The 17,459-nt window shown below is 37.7% G+C and overlaps 1 protein-coding gene across 3 annotated transcripts in view; it reads left to right on the plus strand.

The window, feature by feature from the left end:
• PER2 (period circadian regulator 2) overlaps nucleotides 1–17,459 on the plus strand; it is a 48,207-nt gene that overhangs the window by 21,715 nt on the left and 9,033 nt on the right. For all 3 annotated transcript variants that reach the window (XM_035888832.1, XM_035888831.1, XM_035888833.1), the window contains 13 exons: nucleotides 82–133; nucleotides 1,506–1,648; nucleotides 1,955–2,033; nucleotides 7,837–7,943; nucleotides 8,581–8,734; nucleotides 9,145–9,253; nucleotides 9,628–9,759; nucleotides 11,172–11,268; nucleotides 12,024–12,180; nucleotides 12,263–12,390; nucleotides 14,008–14,181; nucleotides 14,441–14,701; nucleotides 16,147–16,994. In XM_035888832.1, coding sequence (XP_035744725.1) covers nucleotides 82–133; nucleotides 1,506–1,648; nucleotides 1,955–2,033; nucleotides 7,837–7,943; nucleotides 8,581–8,734; nucleotides 9,145–9,253; nucleotides 9,628–9,759; nucleotides 11,172–11,268; nucleotides 12,024–12,180; nucleotides 12,263–12,390; nucleotides 14,008–14,181; nucleotides 14,441–14,701; nucleotides 16,147–16,994 — 2,441 coding nt within the window. The remainder of the gene's footprint in view (nucleotides 1–81; nucleotides 134–1,505; nucleotides 1,649–1,954; nucleotides 2,034–7,836; nucleotides 7,944–8,580; nucleotides 8,735–9,144; nucleotides 9,254–9,627; nucleotides 9,760–11,171; nucleotides 11,269–12,023; nucleotides 12,181–12,262; nucleotides 12,391–14,007; nucleotides 14,182–14,440; nucleotides 14,702–16,146; nucleotides 16,995–17,459) is intronic.

Here is a 17,459-nt window from a genome sequence, read left to right on the forward strand (position 1 = left end):
CTTAAGGAAAAATTCTTGTTTTAAATATCATAATCTCATAGTAATTTGTAACTTATTATGAAATATGTTTAATATTTCTAGAGTCTTCCACCCAGGATTGCATGGAAGAGAAATCTTTTTTCTGTCGCATCAGGTAAGACAACATTATTGTAAAGCTTAGTGTTATATTATGAAACCATGCATTACAAAAGTATTTGACTTTTATAAGAACAGTATGGTATGTAAGTTTCTTACTTTTCTATATTGTGAACGTATGGCAAAACACATGCAGGTCCTCTAGTTGATTAACTCCTAGAAGGTACAGAGAAAACTGTAAAGTGATTTCAGGAAGCTGCATCTTGGCAGTTGAGTGCGAATATTGACCTTTGCACCATAAAGGAAGCTGATACAGTATCTCCCACTGCTATGGAAAGTCTTCAGTTCATGTTAACTGAACTGTTCTCTTCAGCACCTGCTACAGAGTCTCTTTCATGCTAGAAGACTAATGTCTAATCTTAAATTTATCTCCAATGTCCTGTAGAGAAAGATACATGAGGGTAACTTGACTTGTCTCTTTTGCAGTTACTAGATGACACAGTTCCTTTGGTTTTGCTTTTCTTCCTCCTTTTCCTGCCCCCACTCTATTTAGTTGCTTTTATTTAGGAAATGCTGGTAACTTATTCTGTGTTCATTCTTGTGCAATTTGATTTCTTGCTGCTTATTGCCTCTCTAGTAGCATTTCTGAAAAGAAAAAATTGTGGATCCTATTACTTTTGGAGTAATAAATACTTATAAGTAAGTTATAAGTAAACTTCAAACAAATTGGAGGCAATGCACCACTCCAGAGCATTGGATTGGATGTACCTTAGAAATACAGCTGGTCTTATTGTAGACTCTTGTCCAGCTAACATTGGTTCCTAAACCTTTAGTTTTATAAAGCTGTGCTGTTACAAACCTAGTACAATTGAAATACTTTTTTTTGGTCACTATGTAAATGGTTGTTATTTTCATTACTATGCTTTGAATTCTTAAGTAAACAACTGTTATTATAGGTAAGAATTTCTAAGTCTTCGTTCTTTTTAAATCATGATAAATATTGAGTAAAAAGAGATCTTTGTTAACTATGGGGATATAGCAGTCTTCATAAAATACAACTAAAAATTCATCCCTCTGAAGGGTGTAGTGTCACAGATTAAGATTATTGGATCAACAAAATAGTCTATCACAGGAGGTGGGTTTTTCTGTTTCCGTCAAATTTCCATTTAAAGCAGTTGTGGATCTTTTTATTTCAGACAGTAGAGAAGACAATGTATTCTTTATTGCAGTTGGTATGCAAAGGGTGCCATCAGAATTAGCTTCTCTTCTACAAAAAAAAAATTCAAGAAGTGAAGTGAAGTTCTTGGGTACTCTTTTAGGAGCTATCATACACTACTTGTGTCATGAGAAAATTACAATAGATAAATTAAAAATTTCTTTAGTATAAGATGAATCTGTTGAAATAACTAAGTCTGTTTGATTATTATTAGTGCGGGAAAGGAGCGTGAAAATGAGATTTGCTATCACCCATTTCGGATGACTCCTTACCTTATCAAAGTGCAAGATCCAGAAATAGCAGAGGACCAGCTTTGCTGTGTGTTGCTTGCAGAAAAAGTACATTCTGGTTATGAAGGTAATCCTTGGAATGCACAAAGACTAGTTTGGTTTCCTGAAAGTAAGAACTGTTCTACGTTCTGCTACAGAAATTTCCATGCAGTGTAGCACAACTGATTTTCAGCCTAAGAAAGCCAACTATATGAGTTACTGTCAGTGATCAAGTTCTATTAAAGTGAAAATAATTGGTTCTGTTGTCTGCCCTTGCTGAGAGGCTGGGAGCTAGCAAGCTGCTTTGCTGTATGCTCTTGGACTTTTAGATTTTACTCAGCATTTAATAGAAAAAAAAAATCCACTTGTTAATCTGCTTTTATTTTTCTCTCAGCACCCAGAATTCCTCCTGACAAAAGAATTTTTACAACTACGCACACACCAACCTGTTTGTTCCAGGATGTAGACGAAAGGTAACTTACAAAAAATACTCTTTTTCAATTTACTGATAAGCAAGTTACCTGGTATCTTTACAGGTATTTTTAGGATTTAATTAAGGTGTCTGTGTAGGGTTAAAAAATTATGTGCCTACTGAAGAGTGTTTAACCTAAAAGCACATCCCCCAATTTCTCCTAAGCATGAAAACACATTACACTGTGGTATTTAAGTGAAAAACTGTTTGCCTGCTAACAACTTGTTCATCTATTTTACTTCCATCTGGGGCAAACCTGGACATAAATTCAATGAATGAAACCCACAATCAGGAAAATGCCTGTGCTAACAATCATTACCTGTGTGAGATTTTTAGTTTATTTGTTTTTAAGTTTGATCCAATTAATAACAAACAATATGCTGCTGTCGCTTTCTGCTGGCCCAGATACAGCTAGAGGTGTGTCTTTCAAATGCAACATTAGATCTTAAAAAACCTGGCCAACCAAACAAGAAGAACCCCCAACCACCAAAACACTTGTTCTCAATTCAAGCTACATTCTTCATAGTTCTTGCTGTTGTCTGTATACAAAAACTGCTCAAATTCTACTTGCTGAAGACTTCATGCTGTTTTGACAATCATGGAAGCTAATTAGAGTAAGTATTCACGTTTTAGAGTAGAACCAAATACGCTGCCTGTGATCTTAGGGCATACGCAGAGGCTCAGGAACTAAGATGTAAACCAAGCTTTGCCTTGGTCTTCTGGATTGCTTTTGCCTGGGGCCTTTCAAAGGATGTTTAGATGATGGAAATGTGAGGTCTATGAAAAGAACAGAAGATGCTCCTTCAGAGTTAGGAGTGTGCTTGGCTGAGGAGGGGATGATAATCTCAACAAGGTTTTAAGGACAGGGATGCCACTTTGGAATATTGTAGTGTTTTGGAGACTTGACAAGAGAATTCACTTGTTCCTGAGTTGAAAACACAGGCTACCTTTTCCCTTTCTTTCTCTTTGTCTTCCCTTGTTTTACTTCATACTTTCTTCATGATGATTCTGATGTGCTGTCTGTGGGATTTTCTGATTTTTTTTTTTTTTTTTTTTTTTTCCTCCTTAGTGAAAACTAAGTTGGCTGCTATAGTAGCATCTGACTTACGAGATACTCCCCTCCTCTTGTTTTGAAGCATTCCAAGAATGCTAAAATTTTCTTTGTAGGTCTAGGTGGGGAGAATATCTGCAGACAGAGTAGCAGTATAATGGAGAATTTTGGATTTCTGTGGCATCTTTTGGCTGGGAATCTTTGTTTCTGAAGAAATATGCTGTTCTTGGCAAAATCCTCAACTGCAAAAGAGAGAGGGATTGGGGTTATGGAGGTTATTGGGAAGTTTGGCTAAGCTGGAGGCAGCAAGGTAAAAAAAATTACTGACACTTGAGACTACTTATCTGTAGAGAAGTTGGGCACATCAGTATTACTGCAGTGCCCATGTGTTTTAGTAAACGAGAATTTCAAAAAGTAGCTATTGGAGATTACTATAGAAGGCTAATCAGTGAGGATAAATTTGGACTTTAAGGTACAGCTATTTTTGGCTAACTTGTGCAGACATTGTGGCTTAGTATGAAGAGTTCCTGAAGGATAGAAGACAATGTAATGCTGACAAACTGTTTTTCCATGTATCATTGTTACAGTCTCTATAAACAGCTTAAGCTGACAAAAGCACTACTTAGCCTAGTATAGTTTTGTCCTCTTCATGGATTTTTCTCTTTGCCTCATTCCCACACATGCTCCAAGCCCACTGCAACTTTGCATGGTGGGTTTTATCTTTTCTAACAGGCTAATGGCACAATGTAAAGCTTCCCTTCCTCCATGTATGCCCAGCTCATTTATTTCCAATGGGTACTTAACAGAAATGGCAAGGGTTGGAAGGGACCTCAGGAGATCATCCAGTCCAACCCCCCTGCTAAAGCAAGTTCTCCTAGAGCATGTTACACAGAACTTCATCCAGGCAGGCTTTGAATATCTCCAGAGAAGGAGACTCCACAACCCCCCTGGGCAGCCTGTTCCAGTGCTTTGTCACCCTCAGAGTAAAGAAGTTCTTCCTCATGTTCAACTGAAACCTCTTATGTCTCAGTTTGTGACCATTGTCCCTTGTCCTGTCGTTGGGCACCACTGTAAAGAGTCTGGCTCTGTCCTCCTGACATCCACCCTTAAGATATTTGTATGTGTTGATGAAGTCCCCTCTCAATCTTCTCTTCTTCAGGCTGAACAAGCCCAACTCTCTCAGCCTTTCCTCGTAGGGGAGGTGCTCCAGTCCCTTTATCATCCTAGTTGCCCTCCTCTGGACTCTTTCTAGGAGTTCCTCACCCTTCTTGAACTGGGGAGCCCAGAACTGGACACAGTACTCCAGGTGGGGTCTCACCAGGGCAGAGCAGAGGGGGAGGTTAACCTCCCTCGACCTGCTGGCCCCACTCCTCCTAATGCACCCCAGGATACCATTTGGCTTCTGTGCAACAAGGGCACCCTGCTGGCTCATGGTCAGCTTGTCATCCACCAGGACTCCCAGGTCCCTCTCAGCAGAGCTGCTTTCCAGCAGGTCAGCCCCCAGCCTGTACTGGTGCATGGGGTTTGACCTCCCCAGGTGCAGCACTCGACTCTTAAGTTCTCCAGGGTTAGATGGAATACACAAAACAATACATTCTTAGAAAAAGCAGAGTATAATATTTAAAAATATACAACTGAACACCTGCTTTTGAGTGAGAATTGTTTATAATATGATGTTGAAACTGTTGTCTGACTTGCATAAAATAACTTTAATTTCTGAAATCAGTATGTGTTCATGGGTTGGAAAAATGCTTATTTGTCCGATCTCTGCACACAGTGTGTTAAGTAAAACTAAACATTTTCATGAAATTAAATGGATCATTCCTCTATATGTTTGTCTTTGAAATGTATTTGATACTTAATGTGTGTGATGTGTGTAAGGAGTTCTATATAGTTCACAGTGGAGTGATCTTAGTAAATTTAAAGCAGTTTCCTATTTAACTTGCAATAAGAATATAAAGAGACTTCTTATTCATGTTGTTTTGCCACTTTAAATGTCATTCTATAAAATAAACTAAACTTTCTGCCTCTCCTCATCAGCTATTCTTATGCCATATGTGCATTTGCATTCATAAAATGAGTTTATTAACTTAAACTCTGAATTATTTTGAGTTATTCATTATGAGGAAGCATAAAGATGCTGAGGTACTGCCTCTAGTAGATTATATATTCTCAAGTACAGCATACATGATCACAGAAATGCTGGTGGGAAGGGACTGCTGGAGGTCTCTATTCCACCTTTTTGCTTGAAATGGAACTGTTGCCCAGTTCTCGATTAGGTCAGCTGTGACCTTGTCTCAATAATGCCTGAAAAATCTCGAAGGCCAGAGATTACACAATCTGTATGGGCAACTGTTCCTGTCTTGGACTACTCACTTGAACAAACTTTTCCTAACATCCAGGATAAGTTTTCCAGACTGCAGTCTGGGGCCATTGCTTGTAGTTTTGTTGTCTGGCACCACCAAGAAAATTTAACTCCATCTTTGTAACTCCCCTTTCCAGTAGTTGTGGGAAGCTCCTGGATCATCCCTTAGCCTCCTCTTCATTGGAACAGGCGAGCCCAGTTCAATCGCTATTCATTGGTCTTATATTCTAGATCCCTGACTCTTCCAATGATCTTCATATTAGTATAAAAAAGCGTAGAGGATTTTTTTTTTGTTGCACAGAAGTGGCTGAATTTTCATCTTTCTTTATAACTAGATTAATAAATAACAGTTTAAAATTTGATCCCTTTTAGGGTAGGTGTTCTGTTGCAGCACATATATAGAGTTTGCCAGGCTTTCATAAAGCAGGTGGCAAAGAATTAGAAACAGTGTGAACAAAACTTCATGTTTTCTTCTACAGTGTTATTTGATGAAGTCCTAGCTGAAGTCATTCAGAAAGGATTGGTATTTTAAATTCCTCTAGTGGCATAACTTTTCTTACGTGCTTTGAACTTAGCAGCATTTTTAAATTGGAATGTGTTAAAATTATATGATTTGGTAAGAGTTTCATGCTGGTTTCAGCTCTGCAAAGTTCATCCACAAGCTTTTAAGACTAATTTTTTAACTAGTTGCTTCAATAATAAGGCATTAATTGCTGTCCTCATTTTCCCTGAATATCTCGGTATCTTTGCCAGAAGGGTATGTTTGATGTTTTGGGGAACTGATCTAATTCCAGTGGGTTATTGGAAAGGCAATATTGAAGGCATTTGTCCCGTAATGCTTTTGAGTTCCAACACAACACAGATCCTGTATCTGTGGTGCACTGTGGCCAAGTTCTTCATTAAAACTATTCAGATACTGAGTATCTTTCTGCTCCTGGGCCTTTGTCAGTGAATGGGGCTGGGGGGGAGGTATGCAGCGCTTTGAGTTTACAAGATGACTTACTGGCATCTGGCAATTTCTTAAACGTTACTGAGTAGTATTGGCTTAGTGCATTATTTTTTTTCCAAAGCATATTTTTGGTGGTTAGCTTTCAGGGTAAGATGCAAACTGACGCTTGTGAACTTTCACTCTTTATCCTTAATATGAATGCTATAAGTAATCAATGAAAATTATGTCATCATGTAAATTAGTCATTCACATCATCAGAAGTGGTCATTGACAACATGCAGGATTTTTAGTAACTTTTAATTCTCTATTTTAGTTAATAACTTTGCTTCCTTGCAGCTCCTTTATGAGTTGAACTCTTAACCTGCCTGTGAGAAAGTTTTCTTGAGTCCTGGTCAGCTACCCTGTTCCTAGTTCAGCTATAGTAATCCTGTGATCCTTAGTCTTGGCTTGCAGCCCATAGATTGGGGTGTTATTTACCTTCATGGGAGTTTTACAGGATTAAACTTTATTAATGCTCTTTTAAAATTAGGGTAAGTATTTATCCTCTAGAGCTATGCAGCATCGAAAATACAGAACTGCTGTAGTAGACTCCTTCATTTGGTCTGATCATGTTGTTTTGTAAAGTTGCCAAAAAAAAAAACCTCCCCAAAAAATGAACAACCATCCCACGAACTGTTGTGGTTTAGCCAGCAACTAAGAACCACACAGCCGCTTGCTTACACTCCCCCACAGTGTGATGGGGGAGAGAATTGGAAGAGCAAAAGTAAGAAAAATTGTGGGTTAAGATAAGAACAGTTTAATAATTGAAATATTATAATAAATTATAATGAAAAGGAAAAGAACAAGAAGGGGAGAGAGAGAGAAACAAAACCCAGAAAAAAACCCAAGTGATGCAACTGCTCACCACTGATGCCCTGCCAGTCCCACGCAGCAATTGTTGTCGTCCGTCCCCCCCCAGCCAACTCCCCCCCAGTTTATATACTGAGCATGATGTCGTATGGTCTGGAATACCCCTTTGGGCAGTTGGGGTCAGCTGTCCTGGCTTGTGCCCCCTCCCAGTTTCTTGTGCCCCTGGCACAGCATGGGAAGCTGAAAAGTCCTCATCCAGTGTAAGCCCTGCTTAGCAACAGCTGAAACATCAGTGTGTTATCAACATTCTTCTCATCCTAAATCCAAAACACAGCACTATGCCAGCTACTAGGAAAAAAACTAACTCTATCCCGGCCGAAACCAGGACACAAACAAGAAATCCCTTGTTCATAAAGAGTACTTCTGGTATTAAATAGGCACTGCTATTTCCCCAAATTTAAACTTAAAATTATTCATTCACTTTATAGGAAAAAAAGCCAAGAAAACTTAAAATGGAAGTATTTTAAAGATTAAATACACATTTATTCCACTTGATTTTTATTTTTTTTTTCTTTGTTTTCTTTCCCCAGAGCAGTACCTCTGTTGGGATACCTACCTCAGGACTTAATAGGAACACCAGTCTTGGTGCATCTTCACCCAAATGACAGACCCTTAATGCTAGCAATTCACAAAAAAAGTATGTAATATCTTACTGTGGCAGATATATATTATATATATATATATATTTTTTTTTTTTTACCTAGAAGTCAGTAGTAATAACTACAAAGGCCTTAACAAGTAGGAGGTGAAAATTAATTGTGTCTGAATCTTTCTGCAAGTAAACACTGAATCCTACACTCTACAATTTGATTCTTAATGCATGCAGGTGAAAATGAGAAATCACTCAATTTCGTATTTAATATGAAGCATGCGTATCTGCTGTAAACAAATGGACTGTAAATGAATATTTTATATGTAAATTTTCTTGAGAATGCAATGATAGCAGTTGTCATACTTTAGATGTTAGTCTTTTTTCATACAGAAAAAAATAAAAGCCATTCTGGCAATGTTAATTTATTAAACTTTGAAAATATAAAGCTGTTTCTTCAGTCATCTTACCTTGTTGTGTTTTGAGGGTGATTTTATTGACATGGTCCAGTAAATTATGAAGGCCTACTTATTGCAGTATCCCACTATTTCTAAATGTATAGATGTATCTGGTTTGTTCCTTCAAATGTCATCTTCTTCCTTTGCAATTCACTGTAAAATCCTGAATCATGAAGGAGATTACACAAATATTGATCTGAAATTTCTTTTTGACTCATTCATTACAGTACTTCAGTATGGAGGACAGCCTTTTGACTATTCACCAATCAGGTTTTGCACTAGAAATGGAGATTATATAACCATGGACACTAGCTGGTCCAGTTTCATCAACCCTTGGAGTCGAAAAGTTTCATTTATTATTGGAAGACACAAAGTTAGGACGTAAGTCAATAAACTGTTGGGACTTTATGATTTATTCATTTTTGTTTTCCCTCCCCTTGGGTTTACATGGTGATCCTTAAAAAAGGCATAAGGGATTTTCAGGAGAGGAAACAACCCACATATAAAAATTGCTTCCTTTTTAAATTGGGGTTTTGTGATGAAGTAACTGCTTTAAAAAGAAATGTGAAGTCCTTCAAAATCTGCCAATACTGTCAAGAGTTTCTTCAGAAAAGGGAAGTCATGCTCAAAGTGGATAAGGGTATGTATTTTATCAGATTGAAAGGTTGTAGATACAATAGAATAAGCGTAAGATTCTGTTTACTATATATAGATGGTAAGTTGAAGTTATAGTGTCTCTGACTGAAGTACTTGCTTTTGTAATGAGCTGGGATAACGTTTGGTTTATGCAGGGGTCCCTTAAACGAAGATGTCTTTGCTGCTCCTAACTATACAGAGGATAGAATCCTTCATCCCAGTGTTCAGGAAATCACTGAGCAAATATATCGGCTGTTATTGCAGGTACAGCATGTGCTTGAATGTTACCCTTTTCACTTCCCACTGGACAAAGGGCATTATTTATCTCTGTGTGATGTTTTGCTTAGCTGTCTACTACTGTACTGGAATGTCTGGCTACAATCCTGGAAGTTACTTACACTCATGATTACCAGACAAGACTTACTGAAGTATGTTAAAGCTCCAGCTGGTATTTTAAGGATTTCATGCAGCTATGGAGTCCTCACAAAAAAAAACCCAAACCCCAAAACGCCCCCAACCTCAAATAAATTCTTTTTCTTCCTCACATGGAATTACTGGTAACAATTTCAGTTTTGCTTAAAGCTGCTGTGCAAAGAGATGTGTGTGCATATATATGTTGTTGTTGTTGTTATTAACAGCCTGTACACAACAGTGGATCCAGTGGCTATGGAAGCCTAGGTAGCAATGGTTCACATGAGCACTTAATGAGCGTGGCGTCTTCCAGTGACAGCACAGGAAATAATAATGAAGACAATCATAAGGATAAACCAGTAGGTTTGGGTTTTCTTATTCAAGTATGTGGCGCAAAGCGAAGTAGTAAAAGTGGGATTTCTTACTTTTAACATAACTTTTTGCTTATACATTCTTCCATCCCTAATTTGAAAGAGTTATCTTGTTTGTTTAACATGGAGAAAAACCTTTCTGTCTAGGGGAATAAACATTTCTGGTATAGGTGAAGTCTCAGGGTACTCAAGCACAGTTATAGGCATGAAGGTTGATGTCTGTTATATGCTGTGTTTCTGGGAAAACCAGCTGGATATTTGAAAGCAGTTTATTTTGGGAGGGGAAAGTCTGTGATTACTGTTTTCCCAAAGGGAACTAAGAAGATAAAATGCAGTAATACCTGCATAACCAAGGGATAGCTTGACCTTGATCACTTCTTATATTGCAAAAATACACTATATAATATGGAATGAAATAAATGGAAAGGAATAAAATAAATTTTTTTTTGAGCTTAAAACTTAACTTTACCATTACTACATCTAGTTGATAGTGAGATGTAACATCTTAAATTCCATAGTCTGAACTAAGCAGTGTTAAATTTTGCCTATGGAATAGTTCTGTTAAGTCAGTAATGTACTGAATGTGGATGCAGTCAAAGGATCTGCACCTTTTAACATCTCTAGCCATTTTGGCTTTCCTGTTGTTCTTCCCAAATTTGTTGTATCTCACTGAGTTGTGTTAAATTCTGAAAGCCAAGATTTTCCTTTACTTACTGCTTATAGACTAATTCTCCCAAATCTGATTTCTGCTTCTGTGAGCAGGTATGGCAGAATGCTGCTCTTGCCAAGGTAGTCACTTTCCTGGCTTTCAGTCCTTTAACACTAGTGGCTTGAGCAGATGATGTCTCTGGATATTTTTGTTTAACAGATAACTTATTACATTTCAGAGCTATGCAGAAAAGTAATGTTTAAGATGATCTTGATTTTGAGGGAAATAGACACCTGTCTTTCCTTCGCTATTTCCACAGATAGTGAAGACTCTTACAGTTCTATAACATCCTGTCAGTGCTTGGTTAAACTTCTAGCACAAAAAGTTCTCACTCTTAGCAGCAATATTTTGTTCACCAAGTGATACTGGTTTGTTTGTTGTTTTTTTGGGGTTTTTTTCTGAAGTTGTCTTTGTAATGTATCTTTATATTTTCCTAACAATGTCATTCAAACATATTAAACAAAATACAGAGTAATTGTGTACAAAAAACATTCTTTAAATTTCTTCTCTTTCCAATTCCCCAAATTCTGCTGCTGCACAATAAAATTCTATATATCAGGATTTTTCCTGTGATCAGACTAATTATAAGATAGAGGTTAGCTAAGGTTAGATTTAGTCAACTGAGGAATCACTATGCATGATCTTTTATGTCAGAATTCTGTAATAACTCTTTCCAATGATCTGCTTTCAGGAGGTTTGTCAAGATGCCCGTAAGGTCAAAAATAAAGGACAGCGTATTTTCACTGACAATAAAGCTAAACTGGAATACAAGAGAGCGCCTTTTGCAGGTAAGAAGTTAACAAGTTAAGTAAGTATCAGTGTATTGTGCTGGCGCCTTGTATAATAGAACAGTAGGATTTTTTCTAGTTTAGTTCTAATCAATGCATAAAGACAGGATTTTTATCAATTAAAATTATATTGTCCTGTATCTTTCTGCTGTGCTCAGGACAATATTATGTGCAGCTGTGTCTGAATTGATAATGATATAACACACAGTTAGGGCATGTCCTAAAGCTGTTGTTTCGAAGTACCTTAATTATAGCTCAGTCTTCATACAAGTCAAACATCTTTTCTGTTAAGTGGAGAGAAATGTTATGGATGTTGTCTTTCCTGTTTGTGTTGTAGCCTCCAGAAGTTGATAAATGAAAATCTTACTAATGAGACTTACATTTTTGTATACATTAATACGTTATTCTTCTAATAATTTGTTATAACTTAGGGGTGCTAGAGTTGTCCTTGTACTGAGTGCGTTTCAACTCTAATGATATCTGTTGTCTTATAGTTATAGTATCTATTCCCTTTGGATCCATATGCATCAACTGAACTAAACTTCACACCTCCGAGAATCCATAAGGACAGGAAAATATTTGCCCAATGTTCATCTATTAGTGCGCAAGCCTCTTACTTCCTTTATAGTGGCTAACTTGTGACTTGTTAAGAAATACGTATAAATGAGAACTTTTACTGTTGCTTTTAGAGGAATTTGCAAGGATTATAATTGCAAATAATAATAATTGCATAATAGCAGTATGTCTTTTCACAGAAAAACAAAATGGTCCTGGTGGTCAGGTGAAAGATGGAGTGGGAAAGGATACTGCAGTAACAGCCGCTCCTAAAAACATTACTACTGAAGAATTGGCTTGGAAAGAACAACCCATATATTCTTATCAACAGATTAGCTGTTTGGACAGTGTCATCAGGTAAGCAACCATTGTGTAAATTACTCTTGACCTTTAGACTTAAGACTTGCATATCTAACATTGTTAAATCATTTTATTTTAGGTACTTGGAGAGTTGTAATGTGCCTGGTACAGCAAAAAGAAAATGTGAACCTTCATCAAGTGTTGCATCACTGAATTCTGGAGTTCATGAACAAAAACCAGCTGATAATGCTGTACAGCCCTTGGGAGGTATCTCTACATCACAGCTTTTTCTTGATTGATTTTTGCTAGCAGTCAGTTTGATGTTACCTCTTAGCAGAATAATGACAAAGGTAGCTTAGGTGTGACCTCATAGCCATTTTCTCAGTGTTAGATGTTGATGATCTAACTTTTATCATTCAAATCTTTCCTACAATCAAAATACTGAATAGTTGATTGAGTATCTGGATTGTAGATGCAATAAGCTTATTATAGTATACAAAATACAGCAGGATTTTGAGTTTTAGGACTTGAATCATTATCAAATGTAGGAATTTTGTTTCACAGTTGAGACTTGTAAGAACAACCAGCTGAAGAACTTGGCAGCTAATTAATTGCAACAAAAATATGCACATTCCATTTCTGTTTCTTCTTTATGGATAATAATAATAAAAAAAAAGGAACAAGAGAGGGTAAAATGAAACATCACACTGCTCTGTGTTGTATGAAGCACAAGAACCTGATTAACGGAATGTCCATCCATGAAAATAAAAGATGGGGATTACTGAGGATTGCTATCAAAAAGTTTGCTGTAGGCAAAACCATTAATTTAATTTGTTAGGACTGAAGTGTGGTGTTTGATATAGTTCCTGTCTGGATGGGGAGCTAAAGTGGAGAACATAACTTTTTATTAGTACAAGAATTGTGAGATTGATTGGTAAAGAACTGTACGTAAACAAGATACTTACCTGTTCAACCTTGTCATTGCATGAGGCTGAAGGGGAAGTGTCTAGTGGAGTTTCTCAAAAACTGTTCTTGGGAATGATCTAGTATATATTTCCTTTTTATAAGCTTCAAAAAGTAGTTCTAATGCAGCTTTTAGAATCAAATTGGAAAGTATCAGTATACGTAGGAACAAAGTGTCCTGTAGAAGGAGTTGAAATGCCTGAAAACTAGAGGAAGAAATGGTGGAACTAGTGTCATACAATTAGGAACAAAATTTCTGCTGTCGTTTGGAGTCTGTGCAGTTCTAGGTGACAGGAGAAGATGGGGGTTTGGTGCTAGCTTTTTGGTGCACTAATGACTGAGAATGACAAAGCCACCAGCACACTCTGGTCAGGAAAAAGGCAAACTCTAGGTCTTAAATATGTGTTATGCTAACTATTCCTACTAGAGAAGGAATGTTTTAATGCTGTTTTATGAAGCCCTGGTATGACCTCTGCTAGATTATTGTGTATAGCTTTCAGGTGAGAGAATTTAAACAGGTGGATGCTCAGAGCAAATCTGTTAGGATAAACAGCTAATGACAGATATTAGTGTACAACAATACAGGAGCTGGGTGGGACTTAATCTTAGGCTGGAAGAGGCTAGAAACTTTCTTCCAAAATTGTGCCATGAAAGTAAAGTGAAGACCAGGAAAGAGCAAAAAGTCCTTCATTGAAAAGCTTTTGTTTGGCTGTATGTTAAAGCAGAGGATTGGATTTGGTTTCTCAGAAGTTGTTCTATTCCTAAAACATTCTCGGTGGAATGCATAAAGTAAATTAAAATGTTCATTTTGTGTCTTGTCAAGCATAGTTTAGCCTCTACTGTTCCGCAACCCTAGCAGCATATAACTTGCATTCACTCTCATTTATGTTCAGTAAACCACAATATTATTTCTTTTAATAGATCCTGCTGTGTTGAAGGCATCTGGTAAATCAAATGGTCCTCCAGTGGTTGGTGCTCACTTAACATCTTTAGCTTTACCTGGCAAGCCTGAAAGTGTAGTCTCTCTCACAAGTCAGTGCAGCTACAGTAGCACCATTGTTCATGTTGGAGACAAAAAACCACAACCTGAATTAGGTATGTTTTTTGCTAGTAATTTTTCTCTAAAATGGTGATTGCTAGCAAGTTCAAACTTCAGACCTGTGAACAGCTAGTATCTGCTTGTGACTTACATTTTCTTACAGCTAAAATGTTTCTATGGAAATGGAATAAATAGGGGCAGAATTTATATCTTAAACTTGCAGCAAAATTATAACAGAATTGTAGTAACTTAAACATGCATAAACAGAGCATTTTTTACTTCATCTTGACTTATTCCTTCCTCCTATTTCCATAGAAATGATAGAAGATGGTCCAAGTGGAACAGAACTCTTAGATGGTCAACTTGTTGCCCCTCCATCCACCTCTGCGCATGTAAATCAAGAAAAGGAGCCATTTAAAAAACTAGGACTTACAAAGGAAGTCCTTGCAGTGCATACACAAAAAGAGGAGCAGAGCTTTTTGAACAAGTTTAAAGAAATCAAGAGATTTAATATTTTTCAGTCCCACTGCAATTACTACTTGCAAGATAAACCAAAAGGACGGCCTGGTGAACGTGGTATGGCAATACATGATAAAACTGTTAATTATATAGGAGAAGCAAATCCTGTTGAGAGGGCAGTTCCATTTTTAGCTGTATTGTGGGGCCACTGTGAATAGTGACAATTGCATGCTATTTCTGAAGTCCATGGAAATTCTTTACGAGGTCTTGCTTGTAGATTGAGAGTGGAATATAGCTTTTAATGTAGTAACTGACACTTTAGTTACTAATGTTTTGAATTTTTATCTGTTCACTATACTATTACTGTAATGCATCTACTTTCAAGGGACAAAAAACATGCTTTAGCATGTTTGCTTTGCTGTGTCTATGCTTGTATTGCCTTGCTGTTCTTTTCCTTCTGTCTTTCCATCTGTCTTTCTTTTGGGTTTGTGGTTTTGGTTTTTTTTTCAGCCCATTTGCTTCACATCCAGTTCCCCCATTCCACTGTTGTGTAATTGGTGAAACAATCTGATAATTGGTTGCCTTTAAGTTAATAATGTGATCAGTGGGATGGAAATGGCACAGACTAGCTGTAATAGTGAGATTGTTCTGTTTATTAGGTTTAGGAACTCTGAATGGCATTTTCAGAATTACTTGATACTGATCTGACTTTGTTCCTATTTCAGTCCTGACTTGACTTGGAACAGAAGTCAGACACTGCTAAGGATTTTTTTGCAGATTCTTATCTTTCATTTTTTTTATTTAAATAGTTGTGCAGGTCCTTGATTTTAGGAAACCTGTTCTGGAACCCTTTCGTCCCCTTCAGTTCTTTTACTCGATAAACTTTCAGCCTATCTAAATAAGCTTTAGGCAAACTAAAAGTTTGAGCAGGTTTTAGAGTTGGAAGATGTTTTGTGGATTTCCTCATGTCTGTAATCAGATAAACTGACAACCTTCACCTAGGGAAGAGTTGCTTGGTGCTGACTTCTCCTAAAATAAGGTTGTAAAGGTAGCATGCTTTTTTCCCCCCAGGAATTTTTTTTTTTTAATGTGTACTTTCTCTCTTCCTCTCTTCCTCCCCCCCGCCCTCCCCCACCTTGCAGTTATGGACCTGCATGACTTGAACACCTGAGCTCTCTAGAAATGCTTTCAGTCATGTCCCATACTTTCATTGTAACTGCTGGAGTAATTAGAAGTTTGCCCCTCTGGGAGCCACTGTTTTACAGCTTTGTGCTGTTTGGGTGACACACATTGGAGCCTGAATTGATCCACTGCTGCTCTTTTTCCTTCCATTGTGTGTCAGCATGGTTTTCATTGCCCAGTTAGCTCAGCTCTTATGCTACAGAAAAAAGAACCTGACCCCTTCCCAAATACTTCCATTTGGGTAGGTTAAGTCCAGAACTGCACTTTTGAGCAACTCCTAAGGATGACAAGGTGAAAGGGATCCATGAGATTATAAGTAGGATCCTTCCTGATGGTAGTGTGTTGTTTGTTTTGTTTTTGTTTGGTTTTTTGTTTTGCAGGTGGCCGTGGGCAAAGAAACAGTGCTTCTGGAATGGATCAGCCTTGGAAGAAAAGTGGAAAGAACAGGAAATCAAAGCGTATTAAACCACAAGAGTCTTCGGACAGTACAACTTCTGGAACTAAATTGCCCCATCGGTTCCCTCTTCAAGGTTTAAATACTACTGCTTGGTCACCATCAGACACTTCACAAGCGAGCTATTCAGCAATGTCTTTTCCCACTGTTATGCCTGCATATCCGCTTCCTGTTTTTCCAGCAACAGGGACTGTACCACCAGCTCCTGAGACTTCACTCTCTGGTTTTAATCAGTTGCCAGACTCTGGAAATGCTTGCCCTTTGCAACCATCCCAGTTCTCTGCACCTCTCATGACACCTGTCGTAGCTCTTGTGCTCCCCAACTATGTCTACCCAGAGATGAACAGCAACTTACCTCAAACTCTTTACCACAGCCAACCCAACTTCCCTGCCCATTCTACTTTCTCTTCACAGACAGTATTTCCAACACAGACACCATTTGCGACACCCAGCCCTTTCCCACAACAGGCGTTTTTTCCAACACAGCCATTCCATTATAATCCATCAGCAGAGAGTGAAAAGGTTCCTGTCACAGAGCCACGAAATGAGGCATCCCGTTCCTGCACTCCACAGTCAGTGGGTCCTCAAGACCAGGCTTCACCACCTCTGTTCCAGTCAAGGTGCAGTTCTCCTCTGAATCTTCTACAGTTAGAAGAAACCACAAAAACTGCTGAAAGTGGAGCTTCTGCAGGTTTACATGGAGCTTTAAGTGAAGAAGGAGCCATAGGCAAAATTATGACAACTGATAACTGTAGTAGAAAGGGATCTTTACCAGTAAGTACGCTGTTGGGTTTTGGTTTGGTTTTTTTTTCCACATTCTTGAACATATCTGAAGTTGTTAATATGTAGAGATGCCTAAAACGGATTATTACCTGCTGCCCCCCCTTCCCTCCCATTTTCCTGTCTGTGCTAATCATTTTCAGTCCTTTCACTTGTGGGACCTATTTTTTAATGATAGACAGTAATCAGTCAACATAATGCCAGAAGATGGACTCACAACTGTAGTTAGAAAATTCAAACTTCAGCAGACTGAATAAAACATGAAATAAAATCATTAGAATAATCTTAACCTTTAAAAATTAAAACCACCTTGTTTTTCTTTTAAAGTTACACTAGGAAGCTTGGAAATAAATCCCGAAACAGTTTTGTTCTGCTTCTTTTAAATATGAATATGGATAAGCCCATTGAAAAGCACTGAAATAGATATAAAATAATATGAGCTCTTTAGCAAAAAGTTTT

This window comes from Egretta garzetta, unplaced genomic scaffold (genome assembly GCF_000687185.1).
Source record: "Egretta garzetta isolate BGI_Z169 unplaced genomic scaffold, ASM68718v1 scaffold161, whole genome shotgun sequence".
NCBI lineage: Eukaryota > Metazoa > Chordata > Aves > Pelecaniformes > Ardeidae > Egretta > Egretta garzetta.